Raw genomic sequence first — 18,181 nt, forward strand, 5'->3', positions numbered from 1 at the left:
ACAACACAAAAATCCAGTTAAAATTGGAGAAGGCAACAAAAAGGAGGGGAGACAAAGAACAAACACAAAAAACTGCCATGGCTTACAAAGACTGGAATTTGATCCAATTCCATCACTTTAAATACAATGGTCGAAACACACCCATTAATAGACAGATTGTCAGACTGATTAAAACCAAAAACAAGAAGTAATAAGGTGTTTATAAGAAATCCACTTTAAACAAAGGATCAGATAGGCTAAAAGTAAATAGATGGAGAAAGATACACCATGCTAACCTTAACCAAAAGAAAGTTAGCGTATACTCATCCATGAAAAGGAATGAAATAGTGCCATGTGCAGAGACGTGGATGGACCTAGAGACTGTCAAACAGAGTGAAGTGAGGTTAGAAAAAAAATTGTATAATATCGCTTGTATGTGGAATCTAGAAAAATGGTACACATGAAGTTTCTTGCAAAACAGAAGGAAGATTCACAGATACAGAAAACAAATTTATGGATACCAAAGAGGGAAGTTGGGGGGCTGGGATGAACTGGGAGACTGGGACTGACACACGTACACTACTATGCATAAAATGTGCAACCAGTGAGAACCTACCGTATAGCACAGGGAACTCTAGTCAATGCTCTGTGACTTAAATGGGAAGGAAATTTAAAAAGAGGGGATATGTACGCATATGACTGCTTCACTCTGCTATACAGCAGAAACTAACACAACACTGTAAAGCAACTATACTCCAATAAAAATTTTTTTAAAAAGAAAGCTGAAGAAGCCATATGAGTTGGAGACAAAGCAGATTTTGGAAAAAAGAAAAAAGATTATCAAGGACAAAACTGGAGTTTATATGAAGAGGTTAAGTCCACAAAAAGACATAAAATGCTAAATGTGTATAAACTTAAAAAGCCTCAAGATACAGGAGGTTAAATACCAACAGAACTGAAGGTAAAAAATACATGCGTTATTACAGATGGAGATTTAAACTAGAATTATGTTCCAGACCATAGACGACAGAAACCAGGGGGTCAAAAGTCAAAACCCTTACTGTAGAAGTCATCTGCAGAAGTAAGCAAAAGATTAAATTTAACACATCTTGAATTAATTGAAACTCACAGGTCCACAGGAATTTATGTGATGACCCTGTAAAATTCAGAATAAATTCTAAAGCATTTCTAATCATGGATTTTAGAGGCCTATCTGCTCTATTAAGACTTCAGTACATAGAGAACAAGTAGTTTATTTGGTTTAGCTTGGCTTCCCCAACACCTAGCAAAGTTTTTGACTTGACTATTTGGTAAACATCTACTGAATGTCTAAAGCTGACTCTTACTAATAAATTATGTTCATCAATATTTAACTATACAAGTGAGTTACTGTTTCATTAAAAATACAAAGTCCCAGTAGTGCTTCTTTTACAATGGAAGATTTTAGCTTCATAGGCATCCTCCAATATTATCAAAACCACCACCTGGTTTAATAACACAGTGAAAACAATTACAGTGAATGCATGAATTGTTCACAGAGTTAAGGCTCCACATTGCTTGTCTATTAATTAATTCTGCTAATTTATTCGCTGGAAATGAGTCTCAAATTAGTAATGCAAAGTAAATGACACATATAGAATACAGAAATTGAGAAGCAGATTTGCAAAAAGATTGAAAATAAATGTAAACATATGTACATTATAGAAGTATCACTCTTAATGAACATACAAATTTTAAAATGCCAGAATTTTGTCAACTTACATTGTTTATTAGGGCACAGTTCAATCATTTATACCACTAAAATAAGCAAACAAAATACAACTATGGAAGGCAAACATTTAGACAAATCATAGGCTCCAAAGGTGAAATACATGGAACAAACCGGACATTTTACTCAATTTTTGATATGCATGATTAAAATAACAACCGAAGAGGAAATATATTATTTACTCTGCCACTACTAAATTATGAAATTTAGCAACCTTCTTCAATTCATTCTATCTGGCTGGGTTAAGGAAGGAAAATTTTGAAATTTCAGTCACTGTCATAAAACTCTGAAGAGTATCATATCTGTATGAAAAACTATTTTGCAGTGAGGAATACCTATTTGTTATAAATTGCCAAGCTTCTTCAGATAACAAATGATTTTCACTTTACTATTCAGGGCATGCCCCATATAAACCCAATAGGTACAAATCTGATGGTCCAAGATAGGGCACATGCGAACAATTACTTGTTGAATAAAATGCACAGATATTCTTCTTCTATCAAATAATTCTTTAAAGCTTCTTCCAAATGTCATTATCCGACTTATTAAAATTCAGTTTCACTCAAATTTTCAAACAAAGTGATGAGAGAACGTAAAGTACCCCTTTATAGGCTTGCAAACACTGGGTATTCATTTTCTGAGGCAGACAGCAGAAGAGGAAATAGCATGATCACTTACCTGACATGCATTATAAAGAAGCTGGTGTTCTAGTTTTTTAATCCCCAGAATCTGCTGAAACATTTCATAGAGTTGTTCCTTGCTCAGAATAAGTTCAGACACAGCACTCAGGGCCATTCTGTTTGGCGGTTTACACAAGTCCTCTTCACCCCGGTAAATGGCATCATACTTAGCTATCCAGGAACTCAGCACTGTCTCTTTGCTCAAGCCGTCAATTTCCGGCAAACTCCGCACCCGTTTTTCTATATTTTTCTTAAACACCTCTCTGAAGTCATTGGCAGAACATCCTCCACTCTGAACCATTCTGGCCACTCGATCACTCTTCAGAAAAACCTGAAAACAAAACAAAAAATGAATAAAAAACCCACTTACGATTAGGTAGGGCCACTAACGCCAACTGCTTGTAGCAATCCAAGAGTTATGAAACCAGACATTCTTCAGCAGTTCAGATGTTTTGTAAAACATGTTAACTAGTGACAAAATGGAAGCTCCAAATCATCTCACTTAAAATGCTGAAATATTTAGGAGAAAAAACAATGAGTTTTGAGAACCTCCTAAGATGATCCATCCTTGACCCATAGACTCGCCACATGAAGGTCATGTGGAGACCTGAAGGTCATGTGGGGGGATCTCTGCAACTGATACCCTTAAGAGCTGACCCAGCTTCTCTATCTGTACTTGGGAGTTCTGAGTAGTTCTTCAGTAAGGAGAAGGTTTGAGAAACTGAAAGCTAACAGTGTGGTAAGTCTAGTATCTAAGTCAATATCCTCCGGGTACAATCATTAATCACAACTCCTGTACAGATGGGGGTGGGGTACACCTGTTTCTATCCATGACTTCACCAGCTCCCCAACTTCTCACACACTTCTCACAGCTGTGAAGAATCCATGATGGAAAAGCAAAATCTAAGAAACTTCTAGCTGTCCACGAATGCCAGGTAAGAAATAAAATACAATGACAACTAGGGAGAGAGACACTTGTGAAATGTGTAGGAAGAGATGGGTGACAAGTAGTAAGGCCATCCTGTGTGGGAGACATCAGACTTGGCCTCAGATCTCCTTTCTTCTAAGTCAAAGACCCAGTTATCAGCAAACTTCAGTCAGGATTCGCGAAACATTGATTCTGTTATTAATATTTCTATGAATCCTCTATAGGTCACATGAGACTGACTTTATTCCTGTTTTCTTCCTATAATAACAAAATATTCTTCCAAAGAGCCTACAGGACTATTTAACATAGCCCCCATGAGTTCCATCTGTTGCTAAGACTTCTGGAACACAAGTTAATATCAATCATTTTCCTAAGCACTGACTCAGGATACTGCTGCTGCTAAGTCGCTTCAGTCGTGTCCGACTCTGTGCGACCCCAAGACGGCAGCCCACCAGGCCCTGCCGTCCCTGGGATTCTTCAGGCTAGGACACTGGAGTGGGTTGCCACTGCCTTCTCCAATGCATGAAAGTGAAAAGTGAAAGTGAAGTTGCTCAGTCGCGTCTGACTCTTTGCAACCCCATGGACTGCAGCCTACCAGGCTCCTCCGTCCATGGGAGTTTTCAGGCAAGAGTACTGGTGTGGGGTGCCATTGAGGTGCTCCTAAATCAAGACCCCACTCCCTGTTCTCTGCTGCTACCATGTCTGTCTGCGTGCGGGCCAGCAGCACACACGGTCCATGCAAAGCAGCCCCAATGACTGCCATGAGTTACCATGCCCTAAACCTTGTCCCCACTTGATTTCTCTCTTTTTCAGACCATTCGTACAAAATGCTGTTTTCCTATCTTTGCTCATTGGCCAGGGAGGATTCCTGACTTGAATATTTTGGTTGACTGACTTACTAACTTATGGCAGAAAGTGAAGAGGAACTAAAGAGCCTCTTGGTAAGGGTGAAAGAGAAGAGTGAAAAAGCTGGCTTAAAACTCAATATTCAAAACACTAAGATTATGGTATTTGCTTCATGGCAAATAGATGGGGAAAAAGTGGAAACAATGACAGGCTTTATTTTCTTGGGCTCCAAAATCACTGTAGACAGTGACTGCAGCCATGAAATTAAAAGAAGCCTGCTCCTTGGAAGTAAAGCTGTGACAAAACTAGACAGCCTATTTAAAAGCAGAGACATTACTTTGCCAGCAAAGATCTGTCTAGTCAAAGCTATGGTTTTTCCAGTAGTCATGTATGGATGTGAGAGTTAGACCATAAAGAAGGCTGAGTGCCAAAGAACTGATGCTTTTGAACTGCGGTGTTGGAGAAGACTCTTGAGAGTCCCTTGGACTTCAAGGAGATCAAACCAGTGAATCCTAAAGGAAAACAATCCTAAATATTCCTTGGAAGGTCTGATGCTGAAGCTGAAACTCTAATACTTTGGCCACCTGATGTAAAGAGCTGATTCTTTAGAAAAGACCCTGATGCTGGGGAAGATTGAAGGCAGGAGGAGAAGCGGAGAACAGAGGACAAGATGGTTGGATGGAATCACCGACTCAATGGACATGAGTTTGAGCAAACTCTGGGAGATGATGAAGGACAGAGAAGCCCGGCATGCTGAGTCCATGGAGTCGCAAGAGTCAGACATGACTGAGCGACTGAACAACAGCTTATAAGGGTTGTGAATTTTATAGCAGGCAAACATATCACACATATACACAATGTTTCCTCTTTTTTTCTTTTTTTTTTAACCAGCTGTGGCTCAATTACAGTTAAATCTTAAGGTACAGGTATAAGAAGAGTGCATTTATTTAGATCAAGGAAAATAAAATTAAGATACTTAATATACTATATTTTACCTAAAAATGCCTTTAACTATTATCCATCTAAATACACCAGGGTGTCTCCACCTCTTTTCTCCTCCTCTAACTGCACTGCCAGTGTCAATCCACTGCTTTCCAGTCTGGCCTTCGATGGCCCTGCCTCTGGCAGCTGGCACAATTTTAGAGGGTGCTAGAGGGACACTGGAGGATGAGGGCTCTAGTTCTTCGTTCTTTTCATCTACCTACAGGCACATGGTGCCATCCCTGGGGCGCTTCTCTGCAGACCCCAAGGCTGGCTTAGAGAGGCACCCCTCCCCCTGGCAGGTTCCTGGGCAGTTGTGCGGTGTAGCACTGCAGAAGGCAGACTCCCGCGGGTCCCACTGGCACAATACGGCGGTGACTGTCTGTGAAGGACACACCACGTCTCCTCCAGGGAGATGTGGCCCCAGCCTTTGGGATGAAGGGAATGGGACCCTCCTCCAGATCTGTTGCTTTCTTGGGGGCTCTGCTCCCTGTGTCTGCTACTCCGATATTCTTGCATTTTCTTTACCCACTGTAGCAAATCTCTCATTGTTTATAATACCTTTTCCTGTTCAATTATTGTGTGGTTTCTATCTCTAGATTGCACCATGATACAGAAATACTGAAATGTTACAAGGAAGACTACTTCTAAGGGGAAGATATTTGAAACTGAAACAATTTTTGAAAATGCAGTAATCATATAAAGCTGGAATGGCAAGATATTTTTTAAGTACAACATAAATACCTTATGACTGGCTTCAGAAAAACATTTAATTACTTTGATATCTAATGCTTTTAGCTGGCAGGGGTTTCAGGTTTTTTTTAAATTTTTTTCAATCTCTTCTGCTTAACAGTTAGTACTAAATTCTACCAAGTCACCAAACAGTGTTTCTGAAGCAAGGACACTGATGAACTTAGGTTTATAAAGTCTTAATTTCCCCTATAAAATGATACCTACACTCATACTGACTCAGTACAAATTCATGTTACTGAATCAACATTTCCTAAGTGGTAGCAATGTGTCAGGCATTTTGCTAAGAGTTGGGGACACAAAGTGAACCAAAGACCTTGCTCTCAAACAGCTCATACCCCCTGAGAGAGAGAGGACACACAGAAACCTAGAGGACTAAAGCTATGCAAAGGGAGGGAAGGAGAAGGAGGTTATCAACTCTGTTATCCGGGGGGCAAGGCTGGGGAGGAGGGAAAAACAGGACAGAGACAAAGGGTCTATGATCTGAATGACCTGTGGGTTGTGTAAGGAGAAAAGGGAGAAGAAAATACATTTCAGAAAAGTAAAAGATAACAAGCAAAGACGTATAAAATCGCATGACCTTTTGAGGGAAATATACGAATTTCTATACTTCAGGAACATTAAATATAAGGGTGAAGGGAGCAATAGTTGTGCCAATCAGACCAACAGAGACCAGATGGCTGAATGCAGTTTGTGCCAAGCCAGGAATCTGAGCTCTGCCGGAGGGTCAGGATGATGGTGGGTAACCTCGTTGCTCAAACACTGAGAAGCACAGTTTAGACAAACAACTGGTGGTGACAATCAGCCAGAACAGGGATTGGGATCAGTTACCAGAGAGCACGGGAGACCAAGCAAAAAGCACTAAGGCCTTGATCTAGGGCAAGCATCATGGGCTAGAGAGAGAGAGGCAGAAGCGAGATAATTAACACATCGTGATGAGTTCTAGGACGTGTAAAGGCATGGAAAACACGATTCAGTTTTTACTGGGGTGTCTGGATTCCACTAGCCACAGATAATTAAAGAATACAGGCAGAACAACATGCGGAGGGCAGGGGTTGCAGATGGTGGTAGGTAGATGGGGAGGGCATGGTCATTGATTATTAGTTTAGTTTTGATAATGGCCAGCTTTGAAAACCAAATAAAACAGTACCAGAGTATGAAACAAAACTCTCTGAAATACCTACATTTACTAAGTGGGCAGAAGAATGGGATCCAGGGGAAGGTGGGTAGTGTCACAGAAAAAGATGGCAAAAAAATATGACACATTAGCAGTCAGGAGAGAGAGAATCAAGTACCACAGACACTGGCAGGGATTTGTCTCTACCACCGTCAAGGGCCCTGTGGCAGAGAAGATAGGTAAAGGGTAGGCAGTGATCTGCTGCAGGAGACGACACCTTGTAACCCAGTTAAGACAGCAAATATAAACTGTCCTTCTAGAAAACGTGGGTGAAAAGGAAAATGAGGGGGAGGGAAAAAGCTGAAACTGGGAAATGACATGTAGGCAGTGAGGGAGACCAATCAGGAAACAAGGGCGGTATAAGGTCTGGACGACAGAGAACCGTGAAGTACGTCACTTGTAAGACTAGTATATGGAAGCCTGCCATGCGCTCTCCCATCCTTGCCCAGGGTGGTTGGGGGTGGATGTCAGATGCTCTGAGGCAAGGAACTGAGGTTCTCTGTCTAATAGTCCTCTGCAGGCAGCCCAGAACCAAGGGAGTGGGCTGGAAAACAAATTCTTTAGCCCAGTTGAGCCACAGGATAAGTGCGGTCTCAGTGGACAGCTCGATGGCAACTTCACGAGACACTCATGAGCTCTCCTTACACATCCCACTGACACCCTTAATTTAACAAACTTTGAATGGGATTCATGACGTTTCCCATTATTTGCTCACCCTTCTGCCCGTCTGCTTCTTCAGTGAGTGGCAATGCTTCCCCCTCCCTTCTGGAGAGACCCAGAAACTCTTAACTCCACCATCTCCTCCATGTTTATTTCCCAACATACACCTTCTCACTGAACCCTGCTGACGCTACCCACCCCCAAATCCCTCCTCACCTCTTCATGCCCCTCACTGAGACTAAGAGTAGCTGCCTCTTAATTGGCCTTCCTTCCTGCCTTGGGAATTTCCCTGACAGCCTCTCTACTCTGAGCTTCCCCAAGTTGTGCTCTTCACTGATATTTAAAAAAAAAAAAAAAAAAGTTATTTTTAGTCTGCTCCTTTAAATTCTTCTCTAGCTTAAAAATTCTTCTCTGACTTTCCACCAAAAGTCATCAGCAAGGCCTTTGAGGTCCTACACTTCAGCTGGTCCCAAACTACCTGCCACCCCGGCTTCACTGCAAATGGCTCTGCCACTCAGTCTCCATACCCTGCCTCCACCATCCTTCCTCCAAACTCTTCACATTGCTTATCTCACAAACCCCCAAGCCACCTCTAACAGCGCTCCAGATCCCCACTAACGCCTTGAGTCATCCATAACCTATGTTGCTTGCATGCAATCCTAGCACCCTTTCTTCTTCCTTCAAAGTCACTTTGTAACTGTAATATTTAATTGTAAATTCTATTACATTTTACGCACATAAGGCTAAGTTCCATGAAACCAAATACAGTTTCACTCACCACTGTATTTGTGGCACTTAGTACTGGGTTGGCCAAAAAGTTAATTCAGGGTTTTCCCATAAAATCTTACTTTTTGGCCAACCTACGACCAAGGCAAGCACTTAGAGAGTATCCACTGAATGAGAGAATGAGAGGGGAATAAACAGTTTGGATGGTTAAACTAATAATTCAATATTTCCCCTCCAGGCAACTGTATAATTTAAATAATTAACCAGTATGGTTTACTGAGTCTCAGTTATGTTTACAGAAGAAAGAAGTATAGGAAATGGACCCTGTTCCTATGATGGGAAGAAGCAAAGACATCTCAGGGAAAGAGGCACAATAAGTGATGTCACAGAGAAACCAGTTCAGTGAGAAAAATAAGATGTCTAAAATAAGCTGTCTAAAAACCATACTATTGTCTAATTCTCAACCTGTGCTGTTTTTGCAGAAATTATAGTTTAAAATTTTTCAGATGTTGTAAGTTATGAAACTGTAACAATGATAGATTTAGTCTCATTAGGTTGCAACTATCTTGATTCCTGTGTCCTTTCATAATAACACTTCTCAAGTTAAAGGCAGCTAAAGTGTAACCCCGTGTGAAGGCTAGTCCCAGATGCTCGTCTCTGTGTCTAGGGTGCCTTCCTCTCTAATGAAATTCTGCCTGAAGGACATGTAACTGGGGGCTCTCCTGACACAGAAATGGCTTCAGGAATTTAGTTTACCAACACACCCATTGATAAACAGGTTTTGTCTTCCCAGAGCTCTTCGTATATTATCTCCTTTCATCCTCATCATCCCTGTGCCTTATTTCATCATCAGTCTCTTTGACAGATCAAGTGGGTAGGCAGAGAAGTGACTGGCCGAAAATCACACAGTTACTGGGAGAATAGAGACTGAATCCCCACCTTTGGAATTTAAAAGTAACATCCCCTTGCTTTTTCTTCTTTCCCACTCTTCCATCCCACTGTACCCCTCCTCCTCCTACCAAGGGTTCACCCCGAGAGCCATATAGTATGCTGGGTGCTGGGTGCTGGCCAGCACTTATGGAATTACCAACCACTGATCTCCTTCTGAAAAAGCCACTGAACACACCAATTCAGCATGGTGGGGTGGGGGTGGAGGTGTGATGGTCCTGACAGCGGAAAGCTAACATAGTATGCATGCTACCTTTCTCCACATCTTAGGGACTTTTAACTTGTACATGGGTCCTCTGAGTACCACCAACTGCCACTCTTTCCATTCACCTGCTAAGTTTATAGACCACAGAAGTTACTATCTTCAAGTCATGGTGAACCAACAACAAAATTGAAATGTGGTGACTGCAACAAGCAGCTATATCTGCAGAGGCTAAGTCTGCTCAGCTGTCCAAATAAAACTTCAAATATACTTTTTTTTACAAAAGTACTTATTGTTTACATATTGCTTTTGATCTGAAACATGCATTGCTTCTTGATTCAAAAGGATTGTATAATGATGAGAAAAACATTATCTGCTTGCCAAATCATTGTGGCTATCTATGAGATGATTCCTGGGAAGGCTGCCAACATGTTTTCAGCCAGGAAAACACTGAGAAAGAACAAGAGCCCCACTTATAACAGATGCCTTTTTCTCCTTAATAATGACAAAGAAAACACTGTCTAATAATTTCAATAACCTATGTGGCCCGTGGATAAACCCTTTCTTAAACTATCTTTCAGGTGTTATCAAATCCATGATCAATTTTTTTGGTAACTATTTTTCAGGTGTTATCAAATCCATGATCAATTTTTTTGGTAACAGGGATGAATTTAATTTTACTAGATATCAAATAATTCCCAGTTTTCCAGCATTAATATCATTATTTCTTATCAGGTCACTTCTCATGTCTAAAGCTAGTTGACAGATTATTCCCTGTTGGCACTATATAATTTCAGGCGTACCATCCATCCAAGTCTCCCTCAGCCTATCTTTCCAGCATTCTCTTCTACTGCTCCCAAGAACATACTTTCTGTTCCAATAAAGAAAAATACTTAACCTCCAACAGTCTCCACCCCAATAGCACACCCATTTGTTTCATAAATATTAAACGAAACATACTCCATGCTGGGCAATGTGCTCAGTGCTGGGGATTTACTGGTGAGCAAAATGGTATAGGTTTGCTGCCTTTACAGAACTTATAGTGGAAGAAACAAGCTACAGAAACTAAAATGACTGTGGGATGATGAATGTTACTGAGAGCTGAGCATTTTTGGCACGATGAGAGTTTGTAGCAAGGCTGTGAATCTATTGGAGGAAGTCACAGAGCCTCTCTGAGAAGGTGAATGAGGGATGAAGACCAAGAAGAATCACTTGAGATATGAGGGGAGACCAAGGGACAGTGGGTTGAGCTGGCCTCAGTGGGCTTTGGTGAAGGGAATGAACCTACAGTGATGAGAGAGAAGGGACTGGCTTTATAAGTCCTCAAAAGGTATCTAGTCTTTATCCCCAGAGCATGGAATGCCATCCAAATGCTCAAGTCAGGGAGTTACATGAGAAAGACTGCATTTGAAAACAGCTGAAATTTATTCTAGGTCTTTATTTATATTAACCTTGAAACATAAAAGTAGGTGGTGGTATCTATTTTAAAGGTAAGAAACTAAAGCACAGAGAGGTAAAGACACTTGTCTGAGGTCACACAGCCGAACTGTAGAGGAGGGAAAATTTAAGCCTAGACCATGCAATCAAATATGATGATTTATCAACTTATGGCTCATTAAACTGAAGGGGAGAAAGTAAGGAGCAGACAGAATGAAGAGAATCAGGCAGAATATACTCCTGTCATTCTTTCCTCCTCTGTGATGCTGTCCAGTTTACGCCACTTGTTCATTCTGGGCCTTCTTGCTGCTGCTGCTAAGTCACTTCAGTTGTGTCCGATTCTGTATGACCCCATAGACGGCAGCCCACCAAGCTCCCCCATCCCTGGGATTCTACAGGCAAGAACACTGGAGTGGGTTGTCATTTCCTTCTCCAATGCATCAAAGTGAAAAGTGAAAGTGAAGTCACTCAGTCCTGTCTGATTCTTCACGACCGCATGGACTGCAGCCTACTAGGCTCCTTCATCCATGGGATTTTCCAGGCAAGAGTACTGGAGTGGCTGGGCCTTCTTAGCACTGTCCATTCTCCCTGAAGGTAAGAAACATACCTGTCCTCCAGTGAGCAAATTCCGTACAGCATCATTATATCTCTCTCCTGCTTAGACTATGAACTTCTTTAGAACCGCACCTTTAAAAATCCTCTGTACGGTATGGTATCATTTGATAGGCAAATTTTGAAGAAAATAATGAGGTCCCCGTAGTCCTAATGGATTGTGGAAAGTTATTAAATCCAAATGGGGGTGTTTTGGCCAGTGTGGGATGAAGTTTTCACTGATTCAATGTAAAGAAATGAACACTGAAAGTAATTTTAAGAAAGCTAAATTTATTCCATATATTATTTGTAGAAATCATAGATTCAAGTCACTTCTCTGTAATACAATGTTGTTAACAGTAGATGGTGGGTTAGTTTTGTTTGTTTTGTAGTGGTTCTTGACCTTTCTTGGCAAAAAATATTCGACTTTGCTGGTTTTCCCTTTCTTCCTTTCTGATCCATGAATTTTCAAGGTTTAGAAATCACTCCTTTAACCAATCCCATTCCCTTCAAAGATGTTAAGAAATTGTAAATTAAAACTGACAGCAAACTTAAAAAAATATATATATATATATAGGTAAGTGATATGCCTAGACCTTTATAAACTGAAAAGCAGATGCTCTCAAAAGATCCTGCCTTATAACTTGTCTAAATTCCTTATACCAACTCTAAAGCCCTTAAAGCAGATCTAAACCCCTTAAACTACCAAAGGCTTCTCACTTTTCTGCAGTAGGAATTGAGATGACTTTACATTCAGATGTACTTAAATGTGATTTGAAAAGTATAAAAAAAACTTTTTTGGGGGAAAAATATGCATGCTATTCCCATCATTAATATTACAAATTTTTATAAATCTTTTTTCTTCTAATATCAGCTAATAGCAGATCCTTTAGTATTCCTTTATAGGTATTTTCTAGCTCAATGATTAGTTTAAATCTCCCTAAGCTGATGAAGAAAATCTCCTTAACCCTGTAAGTACAGAGCAGGAAACGAAGTCTACCAAGTCACTCAATCCAAGCACAAATAAAAACAGAGAAGCATGATGACTGACTACTAGCTGGGCTTCTGATCTGTACAGACTGAAAGTCTTAAGGGCAAAAAAGGTCAATTTTTATATGTATATATACAGTGAAAGAAAGGCATCACCCTCCCACTTTCCAACCCATTCCCTCACTCTTCCCGTTTCATTCAACGTTTCATAGTATCATAGAAAATTAAAGAAAACTTTGAAAGCTCCTTAAAGAAGGTTGAGCACTGAAGACTGACACTTTTGAATTGTAGTGCTAGAGAAAACTCTTGAGAGTCCCTTGGACAATAAGGAGATCCAGTCACTCAATCCTAAAAGAAATCAGTCCTGAATATTCATTGGAAGGACTAATTCTGAAGCTGAAGCTCCAATACTTTGGCCACCTAATGCAAAGAACTGACTCATTGGAAAAGACCCTGATGTTGGCAAAGATTGAAGGCAGGAGGAGAAGGGGATGACAGAAGAAGAGATGGTTAGATGGTATCACCAACTCGACGGACATAAGTTTGAGCAAACTCCAGGAGATACTGAAAGACAGGGAAGCCTGGAGTGCTGCAGTCCCTGGGGTCACAAAGGGTTGGACATGACTGAGTGACTCAACAACAGTAGCAAGTTCACACGTTGAGCTGCTTTATTCTGCCTATATTATGGAGAGGTTTCCTTGTTTGGGGATTTTTTTCCCCCTTATTATAATGATACAGAGAATAAATTAAAAAAAATTTTTTAATAAATTTTTAAAATAATACAGTAAGACTGTATTACTTTACAGTCTTAGTATCTAATATTCAGTAAATCCTTAAAATCATTTATTTTCATTGTATGGAAGGAAATGTGTTTCCAGGTTTGCAATACTCCAATTTTGTGTAGTGCTTCTTATCTCATCCTCATGTCTGCTGCACTGCTCTTGGCCATGAAAGAATGTACCAAAACCCAGAAGGAAATCAGACCTGAGTGTCCAAGGTGTGGCACAAGCTGAGAGGCTGAGCCGTATTGGGTCAGTTGCCTCGCTGGTCGAATAGGAATAAATATGAATTTTTCTCACACAGTTTTTTGAGTATTACATGAAATAATACAGTAAAATATGCTCTTAATCAGTTATGCAAACTGTGACTCTGTAGACCTATGCCAGCACCTGAATCGTTACCTGTCCCTCAAGAAGTAGAGAGTATGTCTTTAGAAACTTGCAGTGATGAGACATTGCCCTGACATTCCTGTACCCTATTTTATACCAACATCATGTTACGAAAATGTGCAACCATACGGAGAAACTGAAGAGTCTGTAGCAGTTTGAAAATCACTGATTTAACCAATCCTATTATCAAATGTGAAGAAACCATAAGTTAAAATCAACAGCAAACAATCTCTTTTGTTCTGAAATTTACTTCCTGCCCTGTTTTCACAAATAACATTTTTAAAATTAATTTATTTTCATTGAAGAATAATTGCTTTACAGAATTTGCTGTTTTCTGTCAAACCTCAACAAGAATCAGTTTTTCTTTCACATAACTATCTGTCTTCTCCACTGACTTAAATTATTTTCATTCTATATTTCAGGGTTAGTGAAATACACGATCTTGTGTTTTAACAAAATAATCCACAATGGATTAAAAACAATATGAGTCCTTTGCTGCAGATACATCATCAAGAAAGTTTTCTGAGAAGATGTTGACACAGAAATTGGGAGAAGATATTTCTAAGAATCAAATTATATTTTCCACAAGACTATCAGTGCACTGGAGAATAAGCTACTGCCCTTTCAAACGGCAGCTAAGAAAACATGAATCTTGAGGACTGCAAGTCATTTACTCTTGATGAGCCAAAAGCCTACAAGCAAACCAAGTTCCAAATTAAGAAAGAATTTCTGGAAAGTAAATCAATCTTGAAAGCAAACATTCTTTAAGTCAAAGAAAAATGAACCCCACACCTTTTGAACAACATCTCCCTGGCAAGTAACGACTCTTAATAAAAACGTGTTGGATGAGTTCCGCAGTCTGTACTGTGTAATTATTTGTTTTTCCACCAGATGGCAACTATGGGTGGAATAATGATATTTTTTAATCTCAGAATGTGATTTTCAGGATTGTGCAAGACTTCAAAGGTATAAATCCAATCACCCTTTCAGAGCTTGAATTCTCTTACCACCGTGGCCACCACCATCAAAAAGACAACCAAACCACCAAACTCCTTTAGGGAAGAGAAACTCTCAGTTCATGGGGGGGGGGGGGGGGGGTAGGGGGAATAAACTGTGTGTGCATGCTTGCTAAGCCAATTCAGTTGTGTCACTCTGTGAGACCCCATGGTCTTTAGCCTGCCGGCTCCTCTGTCCATGGAATTCTCCAGGCAAGAATACTGGAGTGGGTTGCCATTTCCTCCTCCAGGGGATCTTCCCGACCCAGGGATCAAACCCATGTCTCATGTCTCCTGCGTTGTCAGGCAGGTTCTTTACTAGTGCCACCTGGGAAGCTCAGCCTGTCTATGGACAGGACCAGCTACAGGAAAGTCCTTTGTTTCCACAGGTAGCTGTCACTTTCTCACCTACTTCTTACCTCTGTGATAGTAGAGACTATCTAAATTCTCCCCAAGGCCATTCTTCAGGTTTTAAATGGCACCCCACTCCAGTACTCTTGCCCGGAGAATCCCATGGATGGAGGAGCCTGGTGGGCTGCAGTCCATGGGGTTGCTAAGAGTCGGATATGGCTGAGCGACTTCACTTTCACTTTTCACTTTCATGCACTGGAGAAGAAAATGGGAACCCACTCCAGTGTTCTTGCCTGGAGAATCCCAGGGACGGCGGAGCCTGGTGGGCTGCCATCCATGGGGTCGCACAGAGTCAGACACAACTGAAGTGACTTAGCAGCAGCAACACTGTCTTCAGCCTTCCAGGTTAAACGTTCCTCAGGTGACAGGGGCCTCCTGGCACACATTCCACGTTTTTCTCTGTTTTAGCACGAGACCCTTGTTCCTTTCAGCCCCCTGCCTAAGTATTCATCTTCTTGACAAAACCTCCTCTATTTAAAACTGCCAACTCTGCCTCTGACAATTCCATCCTGTTTTTTTTTTTCCTACACAGCACTTAGAATTGTTCAGTAAATTATATTTATTATAATTTCTTTCCAGTAGAAAGAAAGCTCTGAGGGCACTGGGTTTACTCGCCCCTGTGCCTCCAGGGCAAATCAACATTTAATGAATGCATGCATGAAACGCTTCACCAATGAATATGCCATATGAGTAAAACCTATTAATGCAAAAGGACAGCAATTCTAGTTACAGAAGCAATGCTTCTATTAACGCAGTGTGTTGTGTGTTAGTCATTCAGTCCTGTCCGACTGTTTGCAATGGCATGGACTGTAGCCCCATCAGGCTTCTCTATCCAAGGAATTCTCCAGGTAAAATACTGGAGTGGGTAGCCATTCCCTTCCTGACCTAGGGATTGCACCCTGGTCTCCTACATTGCAGGGACGTTCTTTACTGTCTGAGTCACCAGGGAAATCCATTAATGCACTAGGAAAGGCCAAGCACCTCGAGATGAACTGCTTAGATGCTCAATGACTCATCTCGCACTTACTTTCAGCTACAATTTTGAAGACACTGACTCTCCCTCCAATGTTCGTGAAGCTGGTTTTATGGTCCCAAACCTAAGTATTTATGTTTCTTTTCTGAATTCCATGTACAACCCACTGTTTTCGTGTGTTATTTTCAGACCATTAGTGAATGAAAGAAAGTGAAAAATGAGCTCCTCCGTCTGTCCACGGGATTTTCCAGGCAAGGGTACTGGAGTGGGTTGCCATTTCCTTCTCCAGGGAGATCTTCCCAACCCAGGGATTGATTGCTGGTCTTCTGCATTGTAGGCAGATGTTTTTACCATCTGAGCCATCAGTGAAGTCCAGGATTTAGTGAATAGGTGGTATGAAATACTATCCTTTCCAGTGTGGGCTGCCTCGTCCAGTGCATGGACTGCCCAAGCTGTTTCAGTTTCTCAGTGTTTTCCTAACCTTCTACTGTGAAATTCATAAGCTGCTATCTACTATCTATTCATTTCCTTACAACTCTCTTGGCAATGTGATAGTGGTGGTAAAGAAACCAGAACTGGAAGAGGAAAGGAGCAAGCATTAATGCACAAGCTATGCATAAAGTCTGAGAGCAGTGGCACCTGAAATGCACCTAAACGTGTGTCTTGGAAAATTTAACAACTCTTATTTGTGCAAGGTTTTAAAATTTACAATTATTTTCATTTACATTATTTCTATCTGATTACAACCGTGTGATGCATCCGTTTCCGAGAATGAACTGACCCTCTGAGACAGGAGAGGTTCTTAAACTTGAATGTCCATCAGAATCAAATAGAAGACTTGCTAAAATAGATTCTGGGTCCACCAGAGTTTAGGCCTGCAGTGGGGCCTGAGACTGTGTAGTTCCAACAACTATATGAGCTCAGATGAGGCTCATCCTGCTGGTCTGAGGACCACTGTTCTGAGATGTTCTGCCCTGGGGCAAGGATATGAGTGTGCAGGGCGTCGGAAGGAAAAGCATGATGTTCTTTTCAATAGGGCAAGTGCGCTTCCAAGGACCAAACTTCTAAAACAAACTGATATTATTAGGAGAATTATAAAAAATTTCTTTTTTGACCTTTCCAACTTCAGAGGAAAGGAAGGTATGGAAAACCCCTCTGACTAAAGTTTTTACATGACGGAATGACTAGTTTTCAGCATCATTACCTCTAATTGGGAGTGGCCATTCCTAAAGCTTAATTTTGCTTTTTCACTCAATCAGATAGATGTACCCTTCCCACACCCTCATCTACCCACACGCCTCTTTCCTAATTACCCTGAGATCTCATGACTTACTACTTTAACCTCCTCCTGTTAGCTCTTTCAGAGCCTATAGTTAAGATTTTTCTTCTAAGGCCCAATCCTGTAAGTCCTCAACATTAGACTCACCTAAACACGTTCTCCATTACTTAAAAACTAGCTTTTCAAGCTACCTGCAGTGTAGTGGTAAAGATCAGGAGCTGTGGAACCAGACTGAGTTCAAATCCAGGCTCTGCCACATACTGACTGTTTAACTTTGGGCAAGTTACTTAGCCTGGCTGGGCCTCAGTTTCCTCATCTAAAGAATGGAGGTACTGATCACACCTACCTCAGAGTTACTGTTAGGACTAGTGGGTTTCTGCCTGTGAAGCTTATATAACGGTGAGTGTACTGTAGCTCTGGTTATGACTAACAACCTCATCATCATTTTGAGAGTCATCAACTTTACTCAGGCTTTCACACATTTTTGAGGGAAAAAGTCCTATATGACTACAACTTTGCAAATGGAGATAAGGGTTCAAAGTAGTAACATTAAATTTCATTTAATAGTAAACTACAACTAATGCGAAAGTAAACAACAGGTGAACTCTCATTAATAAATTCCTACAATTAAGCACTTAGCATATATCATGTCTTTTGCTGTATTTTACCTTAATTAGCACAGACCTATACT

The 18,181-nt window shown here is 40.8% G+C and overlaps 1 protein-coding gene across 15 annotated transcripts in view; it reads right to left on the reverse strand.

Moving 5' to 3' along the window:
• CADPS2 (calcium dependent secretion activator 2) overlaps positions 1-18,181 on the reverse strand; it is a 563,191-nt gene that overhangs the window by 360,739 nt on the left and 184,271 nt on the right. For all 15 annotated transcript variants that reach the window (XM_068972950.1, XM_068972951.1, XM_068972952.1 and 12 more), the window contains exon 3: positions 2,426-2,758. In XM_068972950.1, the coding sequence (XP_068829051.1) occupies positions 2,426-2,758 (333 nt within the window). The remainder of the gene's footprint in view (positions 1-2,425; positions 2,759-18,181) is intronic.

This window comes from Capricornis sumatraensis, chromosome 5, assembly GCF_032405125.1.
Source record: "Capricornis sumatraensis isolate serow.1 chromosome 5, serow.2, whole genome shotgun sequence".
In the NCBI taxonomy this organism is placed as follows: Eukaryota; Metazoa; Chordata; class Mammalia; order Artiodactyla; family Bovidae; genus Capricornis; species Capricornis sumatraensis.